Here is a 19611-nt window from a genome sequence, read left to right as displayed (position 1 = left end):
GATCTTCCTCGAGGCATTGCAGTGAAGTGTGTATTTGGCCTAAAATATTGTCCATGGGACAGATGTAAAGCTCTGGGTAGCCCAACACAAAAATCATCTACTTCTCCTGCATATATACCACGGACTGATATATGCGGAAGATGGGAAAGAAGGCACAGGAAGTAGAACACAATTTTTAATATGTCATTTTCAGTGCAATGCACTCCATTCAGGAACTGTCTAAGTCATGCTCACAGTGTCCAGCGGTCAAGGGAATGCACAGCCATGATAACTGGTGTCCCGCTGGCCCCCCTCCCCCTTAGGCGAGAAGGTGCGAAGGCCTGTTCATCACTGCTTGCAGCTTTAATTTGAATTCATTTCCTTCTTGTTCCTCTTAAAATATAAATTCTTTTTATGCTAAATGAAACCAGATGATGAATGTCTGGCACATTATTTGACATATTTCTAATATAATAGTTGGAAAAAAACACATTTCTTGATTTGAACATTTGTCCTTCTTTGTATCAAATCCATGAGGCTTAGAGAGATGAAACGGTGAAGCAGCGAGAGATACAGTACAGAAGGATTTGTTGGCAGGGTTTGACACCAGGCCTCAGGGTACTTGATGTTGTTCCAAAGGCAGCGGTCCACCAGAGCACAGAGCCACTCTCTGGGTACATACCAGCACACAATCACTGACTGCATTCATCCACACACTCGAGGTCATTTTAGTCTGCTGAGGCCCAGAACTAAATAAAATAATTGTTTTAATTTGCCATTTGCAGTAAATCCACAGCACATTTGACCTGGTTAATTGGTGCTGACACGCTCCATGACAGTAAAGACAGGAGTGGTGCACAAGCTGCGGGGCAAAAATAATAACGGGACCCCTCTCAGAGAAAGCACGAAAAATGATTGTATTCACAGATGTGCGACCGCAAACCAGATTGGGGTTTATGAAGGATGAAATAAAATGACAAACAAATACACAAACATAATATATTATGTGCAGATTATGAGAATTTAGACAGTCCCGTGAGAGTGTGAGGGCATTTGAGAACACACTTGGAGGGGTTAGGTGGGTTGCCAGGTTCACAGCGGGTATTTCCATTAGCATGAAGCTGTTGGTGGCAGGTGGTTGGAGCTGAGATTATATGGGCTCTGGTATTAATCCTGTTAGTGTACCGTGACTGGATGAATAAGTAACATTCGGATGCTCTCCAGTCTGACTGTACAGGCACCAGAAATATTTACCTTCAGGGGTGTTGGAACTCAGTGCTGTTACCATGTTTGAACTGGCAATCTCAGAGAGGCTTTTCTATAAACTGATACAGATTCTCAAATCCTTCATTACTATACCCGTTAGTGCTTTGACACTCACTTCTATTTATTCTATTTAAGAGGAACCATGCACAGTTTAAAACACAGATGTCACCATTTGAGCCAACACAGCAGATGATCGCTTGAAGCTAATTCTCACCTGTAGTCCCTCGGCAGCAAAATAACACAGTACAGGGTAAAAACATAAAACAAAGTTATACTAAAAAGAGCACAGAAGACACACAGTGCAAAGCAACACGTAACAGCACATCATAAGTGTATGCTTGTCAAATAAAAGAGAGCCATGAAGACCCGAGGATAGAATGCAAGGTCTGTGAGTTCAGAGCTGAGCAGCTTTTAACAGACTTGTTTAGCTGGTTTTCAAAGTGCTAATAGAACCACAGCCTCCACTTCTCTCGTAACGTGTACTTTGGATGATATTTACCACCAGAACTTTGACCACTGAGAACTGAGAGATTCCACCTGCGATGTCCGCAACTACTATTACTGCTGCAAATGACAATAACAAAAAGCTGAAGCAGTCATTCAGAAGAAAATGAAATAGCAACTCTTTTGATTTTAATTATTTTTGGTCTGTTAAAGTCATGTGTTTAACAGTCATGTGTTTTACAGCAAGACCAGTCAGCCATCTGGTCATGTCATTGTCTCCAAATCAATATCAGCATTTTTATGAACAAATGATACGCCATGTGTTATGTTACTGTCGGCTATAGTGAGTGAAATAACGAACAAGATGTGAGGCGGTCAGTGATGTGATACATGTATCAGGAAGTTCAGAGAGCCAGCAAACTTCCTGCAGCTTGTGTGTTATAGTTGGGCCATTCTGTTGTGTTCAGAGGAGGAGGCACTGACAACTGCACTCACTGTTGGAAATAAGTTGTAAATGGAGGCTTTGACTGCATCTCTATTGCTATGGTTATTCAGTTTTAGATACAGGCTGATATTATGTGGCCAGCGCATTAAATTATAACAATGAACAGACAGCTTCACTGGAACTACTTAGTCAGTGTCCTGTATCAGGAATTAATGAACACCGTGCAGTCAGTCAGAATCTAATATTCACCCAGATCATGGTTTAAACCCTTTAATTTGAAGGTAAAACAGAAAGCGAGTGCACCTGAAATAATAATTGCAGGCCAAAGATGAACCCACTGGTTAGCTCATCATGACCTCCTTGCACCATTTCCATTGTTTAGAGCTTTTAAATGGAGTTAGCACTGTTTGCGCTTTAAGCCTAGTTCACATGACACGATTTTCACCCTGATTTTGCGTCGCGGAGACTATCATAATCTATTGAGTGTTCATACCTGGCGACGTGTGTTTCTGTTAGTGGGAGTCTCGCCAACTGCGTTATGACGTGTGTGCACACCACAAGATTTCTCCACAGAGCCCTCGCCGACAGAGCCCCAGATAACACGGTGACGTCACTAAACTTGGAGACGACACATTGTAAAGACATGGATATTCTTTATTATCCTGGGTCCAAACACAACGCACTCCCTGTGATCCTGTGGACGCCGCCATTGTTGTTGTTGCATGCTGGCCGGCTTGTCCTCCTCACATTTCTTCCATCCTCCTGCGTGTTGACGTGGGACGTATCCTGCCTCTCATTGGCTGATGCTCTTTGTCAGTCGTGTCAGCCTTCTCCAGTTTCCTAGCATGCCAGATACAGTGCCCTCCAAAAGTATTGGAACAGTGAGGCCAATTCCTTTATTTTTGTTGTAGACTGAAAATATTTGGGTTTGACATCAAAAGATGAATATGGGACAAGAGATCAACATTTCAGCTTTTATTTCCAGGTATTTACATCTGGATCTGATACACAACTTAGAAGATAGCACCTTTTGTTTGAACCCACCCATTTTTCATGAGAGCAAAAGTATTGGAACATGTCACTGACAGGTGTGTTTTGTTGCCCAGGTGTCTCCCAATTACACCGATTATTCAAACAATAAATAGCACTGAATGTCTGAGCTCAGTTTCAGATTGGGTACGATAGATTTTGCCTGTGCAGACTGCATTTAGAGGTGGAACCAACATGAAAACCAGAGAGCTGTCTATGGGTGAAAAAGAAGCAATTGTGAATCTGAGAGAAGATGGACAATCAATCAGAGCCATTGCACAAACATTGGCCATAGCCAGTACAACCATTTGGAATGTCCTGAAGAAGAAAGAAACCACTGGTGTACTAAGCAACAGGACGTCGAACAGGTAGACCAAGGAAAACATCAGCAGTTGATGACAGAAACATTGTGAGAGCTGTAAAGAAAGACCCTAAAACAACTGTTAGTGACATCAGCAACAACCTCCAGAGGGCAGGAGTGAAGGTATCACAATCTACTGTTTGCAGAAGACTTCATGAACAAAAGTACAGAGGCTACACCAGAAGATGCAAACCACTCATTAGCAAGAAGAATAGGAAGGCCAGGCTGGAATTTTCCAAAAGGTACAGAGATGAGCCTCAAAAATTCTGGGAAAAAGTTTTATGGACTGATGAGACAAAGATTAACTTTTTCCAAAGTGACGGAAAGGCAAAAGTTTGGAGAAAGAAAGGATCTGCTCATGATCCCAAACATACAAGCTCATCTGTGAAACACGGTGGAGGTAATGTCATGGCTTGGGCTTGCATGGCTTCTTCTGGGACGGGCTCTTTCATCTTCATTGATGATGTAACACATGATGGCAGCAGCAAAATGAACTCACAGATCTACAGAAACATTTTGTCTGCTAATTTAAAGAAAGATGCAACCAAACTGATTGGGAGATCCTTCATCATGCAGCAAGATAACAACCCAAAACACACTGCTAAAACAACAAAGGAGTTCATCAGGGGCAAGAAGTGGAAGGTTTTAGACTGGCCAAGTCAGTCTCCAGACTTAAACCCAATAGAGCATGTATTTTACCTGCTGAAGAGGAGACTGAAGGGAGTAACCCCCCAGAACAAACAACAACTGAAAGAGGCTGCAGTGAAAGCCTGGAAAAGCATCACAAAAGAAGAATGCAAAAGTTTGGTGATGTCGATGGGTCACAGGCTTGATGCAGTTATTGAAAGCAAAGGATTTGCAACTAAATATTAAGTCTCATTCACTTTAATCTATTTTAAGTTTATATGTTCCAATACTTTTGCTCACCTAAAAATTTTGTGTTCCATTACAAATAATGCTATCTTCTAAGTTGTGTATCAGATCCAGATGTAAATACCTGGAAATAAAAGCTGAAATGTTGATCTCTTGTCTCATATTCATCTTTTGATGTCAAACCCAAATGTTTTCAGTCTACAACAAAAGTAAACGAATTGGACTCACTGTTCCAATACTTTTGGAGGGCACTGTATCCAGTCCCAGTTACAGACGAGGGGGCGACTTGTTCGTAGGCTTGTTCACATATGAGGACTCGTTGTGGCAGACTACCTGCCAACTCACCTCCGACCCAAGGTGGATCTCAAGATTCTCTGCGACATCAAAATCACGGTGAAAATTGTGTAATGTGAACTAGGCAACTAAGTAAGACCCAGGTCGTATAAAAATGGAGTTATATATTAAGACAGCATTATTGTCATTGACAGGTAGAAATAGCGAAGAGAAAACAGTAATTGGATCAGCTACATAACAACCCTATAAAAAGGACATAAAAATCACACCCTTCATTTCTCAATCCACGTCTTTGTCTCCTTGTGCTGCTTTCAGCTGGTGACATGCTCAGGTGCATTCAAGGAGGGCTCTCTTCGGATCATTCGCAACGGCATTGGGATTCATGAGCATGCCAGCATTGACCTGCCGGGAATCAAAGGTATGTGTGTTCTGTATGTGTTTGTGTCGCTTCCAACACCTCCCTCTCAAGCCTTGACATTATCTGGACCTTATTCCTTTACTGACTTGACACTAGAGCCACTTCAACCCTCACATCTGTTTGCCTCACCTGGCCAAGACGCCAGCTGCTGTACGTCCAAGCTCCGCATGCGAGCGCGAGCAGATGGTGCAGATGTCATAGGTCTTGGCTCGGTACTTTCAAAAGAACAGGAAGATTGCCAAGGTTAGTTTTGGAAGCATTTGTTTTCATTTAGCGAACCAATGAGCGCTGCAATGTCTGCGGGAGCAAAGTGTCAAGTTGGGGAATCCCGTCAGGTGTAACAATGGCAGACACCTCTTAATTCCAGAAAATGAGGTTCCTCTCTTAAGACTGTTCTCTGATGCTTAAATGAGACACACAGGTCAGGTGAGGGCTGCTCGCACTTGTTAGGCTTCAGCTGTTTATTGACCATCTCTGCCCTGAAAGCCTCGGTAGCTGCCTGCTGCCCCTGGACTCTTGATGAGAGACAATTATTCACTAAGCCAATCGATGGCTCTCTGAGAGGTGTCTGTGACCTGTACATCTTCCAACATGTTGGCATTTGACAGCTGGAATAGTTAAAGATCGGCTCAGAAACTGGTTGGATATTGTATTTCTCCTGCTCTGCAGAATGGTGCAGAGAGTGACTTTTCTTTCCAACACCCTCTCTCGAATCCCCTTCAAGGTTTGTGGCCGCTCCGCTCCGAGGCAGGCAGAGAGACAGATGACATGCTGGTGCTGTCTTTCGTGGGTCAAACACGGTGAGTGCTTGCCGTGCAGCATGCCAGATAAGTGTAAAGTCAATTCCGAATGCCTTTATCTCATCTTTAGAGTGTGTTTTCCCCCCAGAGTGTTGATGCTGAGTGGTGAGGAAGTGGAGGAGACTGAACTTCCTGGCTTTGTGGACAACCAGCAGACGTTTTACTGTGGCAACGTGGCGCACCAGCAACTCATTCAAGTGCGTACACACACACACACACACTTCTGTCATAAGTTCATTTGCTGTCAGAATGCTTCACCAGAGCATGCTTCAGTTAGATTAACACTGACACTCATTTGATGTCTAGAATTAGCCGACTTACAGTATTTGTACATCCTTGTTCAGTGCAGGAAAACCATCTAATTTCACAAATTCTAAATTAATTATAGAAATAACTTATTCAGCTGCGGCCTTTCTCCATTTAATAAGATGTACTCTGCCGGCGCTGAGTCATACATGATTGAAAGGGGAGTTGTGAATATGAGCGGCGCATAAGGACTTCATGTATTTTACACGTAGCTGAGATGAATATTGCACTTCATTTAAATTCAAGTTTTAGCCTGCCTTCTTGAAATGAGGATGAAACCTGCTGGGAATTCTGCCAGCTCTTAGACCCTCAACCATAAATCTTTAGGTTGTTATGACAACACTGCTTGTGTTTTAAGGCAGGAACATTTTCACTAACGCTCTCGCCTCTCACAGTTGCTATACCTACACTGCACATTTTCACATTTGCGTTAGTGTGACAAAACATTCTTTGTGGCAAAGACGAACTCACTTCAAATGGTAAAAGTTGCTAGTTGCACTTAAACTTGGATTGAGGCCACTAGCTTTAAAGTTTTATTACTTTGGCCTTCAGTGGTCTTATCAGAAAACACATTGTGGTGGACAGTGTTGGACACTTGAAGGCAGCACAGATGGTGCCAATTTTCAGCAACATCTTTCCCCCTTCTTTTTTTTTTTTAAACAATTATTTCTCCATGCTGTTATCACATACCAAGTAACCACATATCAATATAAAGCAAGTGACTCTATGTAACATGAAAGGATTGCACACAGTGTTAAACCCAACACAAATGAATGCCTGACTCTTAGGGGTTGTGAAAAATTGATACAGCCGAGCATTGCGATATTTTGTGTGGCAGTATTGTATCAATACATGGACACAAATTATTGATATTTTTATGATAGAAATTATTAGTATTGCAAATACAAATTAAACCTTTGGCTAGAATATTAAAATCAATTGCAATAAGTACATTTTTGCTGCAGTAAAAAAGATTCAGAAGTCAGATGAACAGACTGAAAACTTTATCCTATTTGATAAAACAGATGTTGACAAAATAATTTTTGGAGAACATGATTTCCAGTTGAAAAAAGGCAGCAAGTCACATTATATCCCAACATGTGTTACTGCAGTACTCAGCACATTGTAAAACGTTTAAAATCACAGTTATATTGTATCATGACTTAGCAATCCCTCTTCGCAACAGTTCAGGATAATTCAACCAATCTCTGCCAACCAATCTCATTTCTGCACAACATTGCAATTTGATCCGCTCACCGCAACCTTTCCTCAAATTTGACTAAGCAGAGCAATTTCCCATAAGTTTCCCCTGTCATAGCATACCTCTGCATAACGTCACCAGTCTCACTTCCTTGTTTCTGGCTGTGAGGATGCAGACATTTGTAACATGAACATCTTACATTTACCAACAAAATGTTCTGCTAAAGACTGAGCAAGGCAGTTCCCTGATGTTCTGCAGTAGTGGGTGTAAACTGTTTTACAGAGTGTGTAATGTGGTGGAACGCAAACAGAAGTCATCATTTGACAAATGCCATTCTACTGCAAAACACACCTGTCGAATTGCTGAAACAGTCAAGACAAATCATTACAATGCAGGCTGTTGCATCCAGGTCTGTTGTGCTGAAACAATCAAGGTGAGCTAGGTTAAATATATAAGGTTAATGGTAATGTTAGTGTAGTATACATCACACTCAGAACAGTGCAGTTTTCTTCTCACTAGAACAAGTTGCCTTTGATATTTAATGAATTATACAAAAAAACTGTTTTTGTAGTTTTCATTTGCTTCCACAGTTTCATTGTAAAAAACACCTAAAAACATTGCAACATGCTCTGCAGTTGCTTTACAAAAGCTGCCGCGAAATCAGACAGTTTAGACGGCCACATTTCCAAAAACCTGCAAAATTCTGAAGGGACTTTAGCCTTGTTTTACCTCATTATTTTGGCCCTGCATCCTGCACAGTGTTTGCTTAAGCTATGCTCTTCTAATAAACCCTTCAATAATAATAATAATGGTAAAAAAAAAAACTGTAGGCAGCCGTTTCCAGCAAACAAGCTCTGAAAGTTGACTCTGTATTACCTGTCCAGCACGAATTGCAAAAATCAAAAGAAGTGCCCCGTAAATGATGCTAGACATCTAGAAGGCCCCAGGTATTCTTGTCATGGGGAGTTGGGAGACCAAGCCAGAGCTGAAAGACCTTTGGACAGTTGGCCATAACATACAGTAGTTTGTTTTGGTGAATTTGTTCTTTGGTCACAATTTGCTTAATGCAGCAACTGCAGCGTCAACAACTCCTGATGGGACATTTCTAGTCCACAGTTTAGTTTAGTTTAGTTTATTGGTTTAGTTGACAGGGACCATGTACAGAACAGGTTCTATACCAGAGTTAGCTGAATAGCTAATTTGCATCTGTGGTCCCTGGGCAGGAAGTTAAAAGGACAATAAAACACATTTTAAACATTACAGACAATTTCAAAAACAAAACAACAGCATCAACAACATTACAGAGTAAACATTGTACAAAATACATAATACTTTTGGTCTTCTATCCAAAGATCAATGATCGCATAATTGATTCTCTTTTAGCCATGTCTTCAGGGACTTTTTAAAACTGTTAAGACTTGCACAGTCTCTAATATGGAATGGGATTGAATTCCATTTTCCAATTGCTTGGAATGAGAATGCTGATTGCCCAAAAGTGGTCTTCCTAAATTTGGTGAAACAATTGCCTCTCATTGAGGCCCTGGATACCCTTACATTGACTCACATTGCTTGAGTGGTGGTGGTGCAAGGTCATGAATCAATTTGTACATCAAGCACATGTCAGAAAACCAAAGAAAACTGTCAAAGGTTAACAGGTTATGTTTATAATGGTACAGTGGTGGTAATTTCTTGTTTTGTTTTTTTTTTTATCAAAAACTTTCACAGCCTGTTTGTAAAGAGTATACAAAGGTTTCAGGGTAGTCACACCTGCCTAGGATAGGTGTGAAAGGATCATTGAATACATAAATAATTTAGCAGCATGTATGGGTAATTGATGTCTAATATGTCTAAAATTAATTAAACTAGTTCTGACATTTTTGGATATCTTTCTAATATGCTTTTTAAAAGTTAGGTTAGAATCAATGGTTATGCCCAGGTATTTAAAGTTGTCAATAGTTTTAATCACCTCTCCTTTGTCAAAGATATCAGGTTGTTGCTGTGCATTTCTCTTGTTGGAGAAATACATCCCAACAGTTTTACTTACATTGAGAGTCAGACAGCTACTAGTTAGCCAGTCTGAGACTTTGTGTAGCACTGCAGTGAGTTTTGATGCAGCCTGTTCACTGTTTTTTACATGTGTATAGATGACTGTATTGTCTGCATACATTTGGGTATGGACATCTGGGCAAATCAGAGGTGGGTCATTAATATATAAACTAAATAAAATTGGTCCTAAAATTGATCCCTGTGGGACTCCAATGGTGCTATTAACAAAAGAAGAGCATGCACAGAGGATGAATCCTAATGACTTTGGTAATCCCCTGACTTCTCCTCTTGCTCCACTATAATGTTGATATTTCAGTTTTTTTAAGTGAAATGTCTCTTGGGGAATTGCCATGGAATTTTGTACAGACCTTCACAATCGCCACTGGGTAAACAGCAATTTCTTTGGTGAGGTCTCGACTTGTTCTCTAGTTGCATCATCAGGTCAAAATCTTCATTCATTCAGTACCCATAACTGTTTATTCTGTTCAGGGTTCTAGTAAGCATGGAGCCTATTCCAGCTGACATCCTGGACAGGTCACCAGACTATCACAGGGCTGACACATAGAGACAGACAACCATTCACACTCACATTCACACCTACGGACAATTTAGAGTCACCAATTAACCTACATGTCTTTGGACTGTGGGAGGAGGCTGTAGAGCGTCAAGAAAACCTGCGCTCATATGGAGAGAACATGCAAGTCAAAATCTTAATTTGTCCAATTGTTTGGTTACCAGTTAAAAATAATTTCTTTCCCATCAGCCTCAGCTCTACCTTGTGTGTAGTGCTGATTTGCATATGTGAACGTGTTATTATGATTAACGAACTGCAGGGTAACGTTAGAAACTGTCGACCTACATGGTAAACCTTATACCTGCTGAACAGCATAGCAGCAGTTTCATTGTGAACATGTTAGCACACTGATGTTTGTATTCAGCTCAAAGCATGTTGTGCCTAAGTGCAGCCTCGCAGAGCTGCAAGTGTGGCTGTGGACTCTTTGTCTCGTCTGACAAAATAAATTCCTGGTTCTTTGGAAACTTGCTGTTTTCCTACAATGTGTTGTGACATAAAACTTAAATTTAAACTGTTTTGGTCTCGTCAAATGTGCTGCGATTTGCACTACACTGCAAAGGTAAACAAACTGCAGAGGCGGAACAATGTGATCCTCATAAGTGCTCTCAAGGACTGTAGGATTTTTGAATCTTGAATACAGGCTGTGTTTTCATATCTCATTACACCGCCATATTTTGTGCGCTCCCTAACAGTGCAACAGCTCCATTTATAGTTTGACTTGTTTGAACCTGCTGCCGTCTGTTACTGAGGCGTCGTCAGCTCTCCTTTTTTTCTTTGTCCTGTCTACCTCCTTCAGTGGCTCTCTCCATGACATTATTCAGATTTCAATATTACATTTGTATTTCTCCTTAACCTGAGGGGCTCTTACCTGGCATTCAAAAGCCTCTTTGGTACATGCAATACAAGTACTGTCAAAGTAATAGGTCTAGAAAACCAAACATCTTGTTCTAATGTTTCATAAAAGGTTTTTTTGGGATCAAATGAATGCTGGACATTCAACCTTTACTCTGTATCAAGCCATATTTCTTAACAGTTGTGTTGCCATCAAACTGCTGTATTTTCCCTTAATACATTACAATTCTTCAAGGGTTTCTAGTTAGCAAACTGTCATTGTAGCTTTATAAGCTCCTGGATTGCTGCAAGTGTCCTTGTTGTTTTGAAACAATATATCAGGACTCAAGAATCTGGTATAAGCACCATATGTTCTCTTTGCAGTTAATCATAATTTCCTTTCAGTCATTCAAAAAAGACAACAACAACAGGATTCAAACAACAATCCTGGCACAGAACCACATAGAAACAGTGGGATTTGCTTTGAAATGACTCCACATTTTAGCTCCCAGTCTCTACATCATCCTCCCTGTCACTCCTAGGAAATACTGTGCAAAATAAGATTTTTTAAAAGGGAAAAACTGTGTGTGCCTGCAGATCACGTCGGGATCTGTGCGCCTGGTGCTTCAGGAGAGCAAGGCATTAGTGAGCGAATGGAAAGAGCCACAGGGCAGGAACATCAGCGTGGCTGCCTGCAACCACACTCAGGTGGTGCTCGCCGTGGGACGAGCCCTTTACTACCTGCAGATCCTGGCTGGAGAGCTCAAACAGATCAGGTAGGACATGGATACAGACACAAGGGATCAAATGATAGACCCATTGTCTGTTCACTGATATTTTCAGGCGGCACACTGTAAAATCTGACAAAATCATTTTACTTTAAAAGAATCTAGGAAACTGATTGCCTTGAAAAAGGTCATTTAAGTCTGTGAAGTCATTGCAACTTTAAAATGAAAGTTGAAAGTGTTAGCAACTTAGGTAAACCCACAGACTGTATAAATAATGAGTAGTGTCACCCATTGGTTTGTGGACTCCCATTGTGAAGCCTCGAGTGTGGCATTTTGGATGTCACCATCTTTGTTTTTTGGAGCCAGGAGGAGGAGGAGGAAGGGGTTGACCTGATGGAGAAGCCGAGGACACTCAATACATTTACATGCACAGATAAATCGAGTTACAGTTAAAGCTCAACCAGGCCATTTATTTGGACTACTGTCCTTGTCCCAGTATACAAGCCCAGGAGGGGCATCGATTAAGTCTGACTGTATTTTAAAAGGCCGGTTTTAGTCTGACTAACACAATGAATCAATTTTTTCTGATGTCTTGTAAATGTACTAGGAGACAGCCAGTCACCCAAAGCTGCCCACCCTTAATTATGCTTAACTTTGGGCTTTAATAAAATGTGAGTGGGTGAGTTAAATGAAAATTCACCCCTTGTAGAGTTGTCATGAATGTTGAAAGTTGATATAGACACCAAACCATTTTTTGTACCGGGCTGTAAACATATTTATTTATGCTGTAAAGTTAGATTTTAACGTGGCGGTCTGTGGGGTTTTACCCTGTGTTGGAGTGGCCATGAATGCACTTCCGCATTGGCTTCATTTTCTGCCTTGGAGTTTGCAGCTTGGGTAAACCAAGTGAGTCTGACTTGATCATGACAAAGAGGATTTTGCGTGTTGTGGAGTTAGGATAGCATATATGCTTAATATGCATAATGAAATTAAGTTGTTAGCACCTTCAATAAACAAAATAAGTCTGACTTAATTGAACAGTTGAATTTTAGTGGCATAGAATATTACAATATTAGTATCTGTGATTAATTGAGCCCTGTTGAAATCTCAAGTAAAGTCAGAGAGAAAGATTGAGTCTGAATATTTCTAGAGTTAATTTTTAAAGCTCATATTTTTAAGGCTTGAAGGTGGATTTGTTATGAAAGTATAATTTTAGCTCTCTCCACAAAGAATGTAATTTTGTTCAAATTAAAAATAAGTCTGCAAATTAATCATTCTTTGTTTTGCTTACTTCATCTATGGCATTCAGTTTCCTAGATTCCACTGAGTAAACACAACTGTTCAATTAAGTCAGACTGACTTTGTTTACTGAAGGTGCTAACGCTTTATTTAATTATGCATATTAAGCACATATGCTGCGTACTGTAATTAACAAAACAACACTGTAGGTTCTGCATTGTGCCATATATCTGTATTCTGCTGGTTGCAAACTAGTCATTCACACTTACAGAAACATGTCACAAAACAAAATCCTCTTTGTCATCATCAACTTAAGTCAGACTAACTTGGTTTATACTTTTAGACAACTGCAACAACTTCACAAAGATAAGTAAGTACAACTACATTTTCAGTGAACTTAACAATTAGATATAAAGTAAACATAACTGAGATAAATAGTTATAATTACTTACCTCTTCAAGGCAATCGGTTTTCTAGATTTCTCCTGTTTTTTAAGTAACATCAACTTGTCAGATTTTACAGTGTACTTACTGATGAACTGGGGATTTACCTGCCGATAATCTCCTCTACTACATACGCAGCTGATCATGGTCATGCTATAAGCATTTTGAACCATGCCCAGAGCTTCTTGTTTGTGATAAATACACCACATTATATATAAACCTATATTAACCCGGTACGACATTACAAAAAGAGATCAAACATGTGCTTTAAAGAAACCATTTAAACACACTTTTTCACCTTCTTGGCAAAAGTTAGATAAGAAGATTGAGGCCAGCAGCCGGTCACCGTATATTTACCTTACATTCATGAGAGGGCTATCAATCTTCTTATCTAACTCCTGGCAGGAAAGTGAATAAGCCTATTCCCCAAAATGTCAAACAATTCACATAAACCCTGCCATGTCTGTCTGTGGGTTTGATGGTGAGGCGCCTCCAAACTGGGTCAGCTTGCAAGTTCAGAAAAGCTTAAGAGTGATTAAAAAAAAAAGACACCCTTCAGTTATCCCGTAGCGGTGATCTTAAAAGAGATGCCCTTTAGCTCGTCACATAGCCAAGTCACTTAATTTTTCAGGTAGTAAAGTCGACTGCAGAGACTCTTCATCAATCCAACTTACTTTTGTTAACAAATTAGTCTGAGTCATCTGAGTATAGAATTACAGGTTAATTGAATAGTTAATATGATACAACAGCAGGGAAGAATCTTACATATATATATATTGGATACACAATACCCAACGCAGCTGTTGTATGAAAGTTTAATTAATCAAACAGTGATTTATATTCCCAAGAGTTCAAGAACTTTGTCTCTGACTCACAGTTGTGTTATTATTATTATCCCGCACTATCTTACCTTCACTTTTATTTCCTCTCTCCTGATCTGTGGGAAAGTTTGAGATGAGGGATTTGCATCTCATTTTTAAGCAAATGCTGCAGCAGAACTGTAGAGTCTTACATTTTATTATATTTCTTTCACACTGCTGCTGTGGTTTACCCTCGTGGCTGTCTTCGTGCCACTATTGCAATATAACTGCTTTGAGCCACTTTTTTTTTTTACAGTAGTTGTTTTAAAAAAGTGAAGGATACACAAAAATGTAATTTTTTTTTTCGCAGAGGAAGACACACAGCTTGTAAAAATGGCCACCAGGCCCGCTTGAAGCACAAAGTGTTTGTTTGCGGCCTTGAGAGTTTTCGTAACTGATGAAACAATGAAAGAGACAGAGTGAAGTGTCTCACCAGGGCTGTGAAATAATGTTTGGCTTACATCAATATGCTGCTGGTTTGCTTTGTGAGTCCTGAAATTCTGCAAATACTAGATAGTCATAGCTGGATAAAAGATGTTTACATGGAGGAAATGCTCCTCTGCAATGCAATTAAAAAGTAAGAACTCAACACACTCCACAGTGATTATCCCTATATTATATTTGCATGATTGAGGAGCCAAGTTTTACTACAACACAGAATTTTGGGCCTTTTTTAAATTAATTTTATGCTCATTTGCATTATAGCTTTATCTCCTCATGCATAAATTATTAAATTGCGAAATAATATATATTTTTTCATGTTAATTTTTGTTTTTACTTTTAAACAAGTAAAAAATTATGCTCATAAATATATACAAAATATGTTTTATAGATTTAAAAATGAACACTGACAGCTTAATAACATACTGTAGTTCACCAATTTATGAAAATTGTTATTGATTTTCTAAGGAGGTCGGAGAGAATACCTCTTAAAGTGGATTGATGACTATTGTTTAAATACCTGATATATCAAAATAGTTCATCACATTAATGTCAAAAAAATCCAGTAATACTACAAATGATTCTTGTTCTATGATTTGCAGCATTGCTCACAATGGACTTATACAACAAGAGATATTAAAGGATAGCATCCAACTCGAAGAAAATGCATATTAAGTGGTTATTAGACATTTATATTCAGTATAATGAGTATCCTTTTTGATATTGTAAAGGTGTGTCCTTTGGGGTCTCCCAAACAAGCACTCACAAATTAGGTTTTAAATATCGAGGCACTGGGTGCACTGGAGTAGAGTCATTATGAATTATCACTTGATAAAATGTTTTTGCTGCTTTTGTACTTCTTGTCACATCATCACCTTGATAAGTTAAGACAGATAGCCAGAATATTAAAGGAGCTGTATCAGACATTCAGAACGTACCTATGATTCATGGCTGAGCCAGCAGCTAGCAGCTAACGAAGCTAACAGTATGAACAGTGCTAACAGTGGGGAGTCTGGAGGGTGGACATCACGCTTCCACGATGATCCCCATCCCCGCACTTGGAGTTGGGACGTCATGATCAATGGTTAACATATGAGTGCAGTACAGAGTAGAGCCGTTCAGCTCGCCAGTGGGATTCACACACAGGGACTCACATGTACCAACGACATGGACACACAGCCGACCAGCCACCACAACAAGAACATAGAAGGTCAGATTATAACACACAGAGGTAGTGTGACTTCATTCTCAGCTCAGGACGCTGTAGTTTTGATGCTATATCATTACTGTGAATGTCATATACAGAACCTTGAAAGAGATCTGATCACTATTTCACAGAATTGTTCATAAAACTCGATCTTCCTGCTGACAACAGTGTCTAAACAAGAAAGAGCAAAAACCTGATGTTCCTGTGTAATGAGCAAAAATCCACTCGTGGCCCACTGACCTTTGAGACAAAAATCTTGTTGCCTGGCCGCACATTGCTTCACATCCCACCACAGCTTTATAGGAAATTATTGTCATGTGGCAGCTTTAGTGTGATCTCACAGCTCAGCTCACCAGATGACCATTTGCATTTCACATGAGAAACACATTTTTATCTTAAACTTATACTCTTGTCAAACTTTGTCGTCCACATTCACACAATGTGCGGGGCAGCTTGCTTCTGTTTTTCACACATTCTCTACACCCTCCTCAGTACAACGGAGATGGAGCACGAGGTGGCCTGCCTGGACATCACGCCTCTGGGGGAGGGTGGCGGTGAGTCACCGCTCTGCGCCGTAGGACTCTGGACTGACATCTCAGCCCGCGTGCTCAAACTGCCCTGCTTCACAGCCCTGCACAAGGAAATGCTGGGTGGAGGTGAGAGAAAAGAGATAGGGTGCAGCTGATGGGAGAAAAGGAAAGCTGTTACTGTATGTGGAGAGAGACGGGTAGATGCTGATAAGCTCAAGTCAAGTGAGGCTTTTTTCCCTCTGTAGCTCAGTAGCACATACAATGTCTCAATGGGTTTCACAGATACACAAAAGCAATGATTGTTAACTGAACTCATGCTCTATCAGAGAGCAAGAGAAAAATCTTCACATAGAGAGGGGAAAATGAAAAGAAAAAATGGAGGAGGGTGAAATGTTTTTTGTTGTTCAGTGCTTATTATGCCTTCACAAGCCACAGACTGAATACAGGCCAGGTGAGTGTTTTGTTACCTTATTTGGGCGTACTGTTGAATCCACACTCAACCTTGACCAACTATATGTTTCAGAAGCACAAAGCATCACAGCTCAATCTGTGTGAGTAATTTGAGTCTCAGTATTGCTGCACCCACAGCTGCTTATTTGGTAATGATGATAAACCAACAGTAAAATTTTCAAACAAAACCAAAAGGCCAGAAACAAAATTACATTTTTACCATGTTTTTGCCTCAAGAAATTGCCGTGGCTGGAGGCATTATGTTTTCAGGATGTTAGTATGTACGTCCCATTCTTGTGAACACGAAATCTCCAGAACCCCTTGAGGGAATTTAGAACAAACGTCCACTTTGACTGAACAATGAACTGATTAGATTTTGGTGATCATTTTGGTCCAAGGTCAAGGTCACTGTGACCTTGTCTGTGTCATTGTCGTGAACACAATACCTGAAGAACGCCTTGAGTGAATTTTTCCAATTTTGGCACCAATGTTTACTTGGAACGTCACGATGAATTGATTATAATTTGGTGGTCAAAGGTCAAGGTCACTGTGACCTTGTCCATCACATTCTCGAGAACGCAGTATCTCAAGAACACCTTTGGGGAATTTGTTCAAATGTGCCGCAGACAGCCACTTTTAGTCAAAGTTTAATTGAACTGTCAAAGGCCAATGTCACCGTGACCTCAGAAAACATGGTTTTGGGCGTAACTCAGGAATTCATATGCCAATATGACAATTGAGTTCACACAAATGCCTAACAGGATAAAATGATGAAGTGATGACATTTTATATCCATAAGCCCAGAGGTCAGCCTGACTGTGACATCATAATGTTCAGCAAAAATACATTTCTTGTAGGGGTGTAACGGTACACAAAACTCTCGGTTCAGTACATACCTCGGTACACAAGTCACGGTTAGGTTTTTTTTTTTTTTCGGTACGGTAATGAAAAAAACAGACAACTATTAAATATCTTTTACTTATTGGTAACCTTATTAAAACATACCACCACAGCAGTTAACTCTTTTTACACAATTTTTGAATGAAACAAATATATATAAAATCCTGCTTTTTCACATTGTTTGAATGAAAATAGAAATATAAAAGTGAAAAATAAAATCCTGCTGTTTTTTTAACACATTTTTTGAATGAAAAATATAAATATAAATTTCTGCTTAAACAGTTTTACTCAATTAAAATAAAAAGTATAGTGCAGCTGGTCAGCTTTAAAGCCTGCTCAGATTCAGTTTTACTAGGAACTTACTTAGCTTTCCCACTTTGTTAAAGTGCAGTAAACAAAACATGCTTATATCTAAAGTGCAGCTTAAACAATTTTACTCAACTCCAATGGTGTTGATTATTTCTTTAGCACGATCAGAATGGTCAGGGAAACGCTCTTTCTTTTTAAACGACGACGATATCGTAGTTTGCACCAGATTGCTTTTTCTAGTCGTGCCGGTTAACGTTCAAACTCGGGTGGCGTCGCTTTAGATGCGTTAGCATGTTAGACGTGTGTCCAAGTACATACCCGACCGCTGTTCTGCAGTGTCGGCACACTGCTTTTGTCTTGTCCACTTGTTTATTTCCATCTTCGTATTTTACCTTGAAACCAAAGTGTTCCCAAATGGAGGACTTAAGGTTTGCGGGTGGGTCTTCAGGTTCGTCAGGGTCACTTGCCATGTTGTCAAAATGCGAGAATGCACTGCACAAAGTGAAAGCGGAGATTTACGGGACTTGGTCCGTCACTCAATTATGTCTGTCGGGGAACTAGATATTTTAAATGGTTTGGCTCGCAAAAACGGAATTAAAATAAAACAAAATAAAATAAAATAATATCCTGCGCCCAATAATTCGGTACAGAGTCGTGCCGCACCGAAAGTCGTGTACCGAACGTTTCGATACAAATACATGTACCGTTACGGCCCTAATTTCTTGCCATTATTCATCATCATATCTCAGGAGCAGAAGGGGAGACATTGGTCCGGCACTGATAATTGAAAAATATGAAGATCATGACTTTAGATAAAACAAGATTTAAGAACCATAACCATTTTATTTTGGGGGTGTAATGTTTGCGTTTGTGCACAAAATGCTCAGGGTTCCTGTAGAGCCAAAACTCAATTTAAATAATTTATGTCAGTTCATGTTTTTTTCTTCTTCAGTTTAGATTTTTGAAAAAATGTCCTAAATTTCATCCCGGGGGGGTGTTTAAAAAGTCTTGCAAAGTCTTAAATCCCACTCGCATTAAGCTGCAGGAACCCTGAAGCTGGAGCCAGCAGCTGGGTAGCTTAACTTTGCATAAAGCCTGAAAATAGAGGGAAACAATTTCCATTGCTCTGTTAAAAGGTGACAAAGTCCACCTACCAACACCTCTAAAGCTCACAAATTAGCATGTTATACCCCTGAGACATTTAGGGGTTTTTTCTGTATCTTAAATGAGATGTAAAGTGTTAATTTGTGAGATTTAGAGGTGATGATAGGCAGATTTTGTTACCTTTTTAAGGGGACAGAATGTGGAGCTATTCCCTTAATAAGTCCAATAAAGAAGTCCAAGGAATGAGTCTTTTATAGTGTAGTAGTAGCTTAAATAGAGTATCTTCAGTTTCATTAATAGATGAAAATGGAATATCCCATTAAGTACTTCATTTTTTAGTACGTACTTGAACATTAACTGTGCTCCCAGCCCAAATGCATTTAGTGCAGCATTTAGACGCTTGAGGAGAATTTAAACTTAGAGTGTTTAAATATGCAAGAGAGGACTTGACTACTTTTTTGGTTAAACTTATCAAAAAGTCAGCAGTCACTGGAGACAAAGTTTCATAACATGGTGAACTGGCACAGACAGGA

General features: G+C 39.8%; 1 protein-coding gene across 1 annotated transcript in view; it reads left to right on the top strand.

The window, feature by feature from the left end:
- Window positions 1-19611, top strand: part of ddb1 (damage-specific DNA binding protein 1) — a 76338-nt gene that overhangs the window by 22707 nt on the left and 34020 nt on the right. Inside the window, exons 10-14 of the mRNA XM_049596162.1 lie at window positions 5007-5109; window positions 5834-5909; window positions 5998-6106; window positions 11465-11643; window positions 16278-16441. Of these exons, the coding sequence (XP_049452119.1) occupies window positions 5007-5109; window positions 5834-5909; window positions 5998-6106; window positions 11465-11643; window positions 16278-16441 (631 nt within the window). The remainder of the gene's footprint in view (window positions 1-5006; window positions 5110-5833; window positions 5910-5997; window positions 6107-11464; window positions 11644-16277; window positions 16442-19611) is intronic.

The sequence above is a fragment of the Epinephelus fuscoguttatus genome, linkage group LG2, assembly GCF_011397635.1.
Source record: "Epinephelus fuscoguttatus linkage group LG2, E.fuscoguttatus.final_Chr_v1".
Classification (NCBI taxonomy): Eukaryota; Metazoa; Chordata; class Actinopteri; order Perciformes; family Serranidae; genus Epinephelus; species Epinephelus fuscoguttatus.
This window is presented reverse-complemented; position numbering and strand designations above follow the sequence as displayed.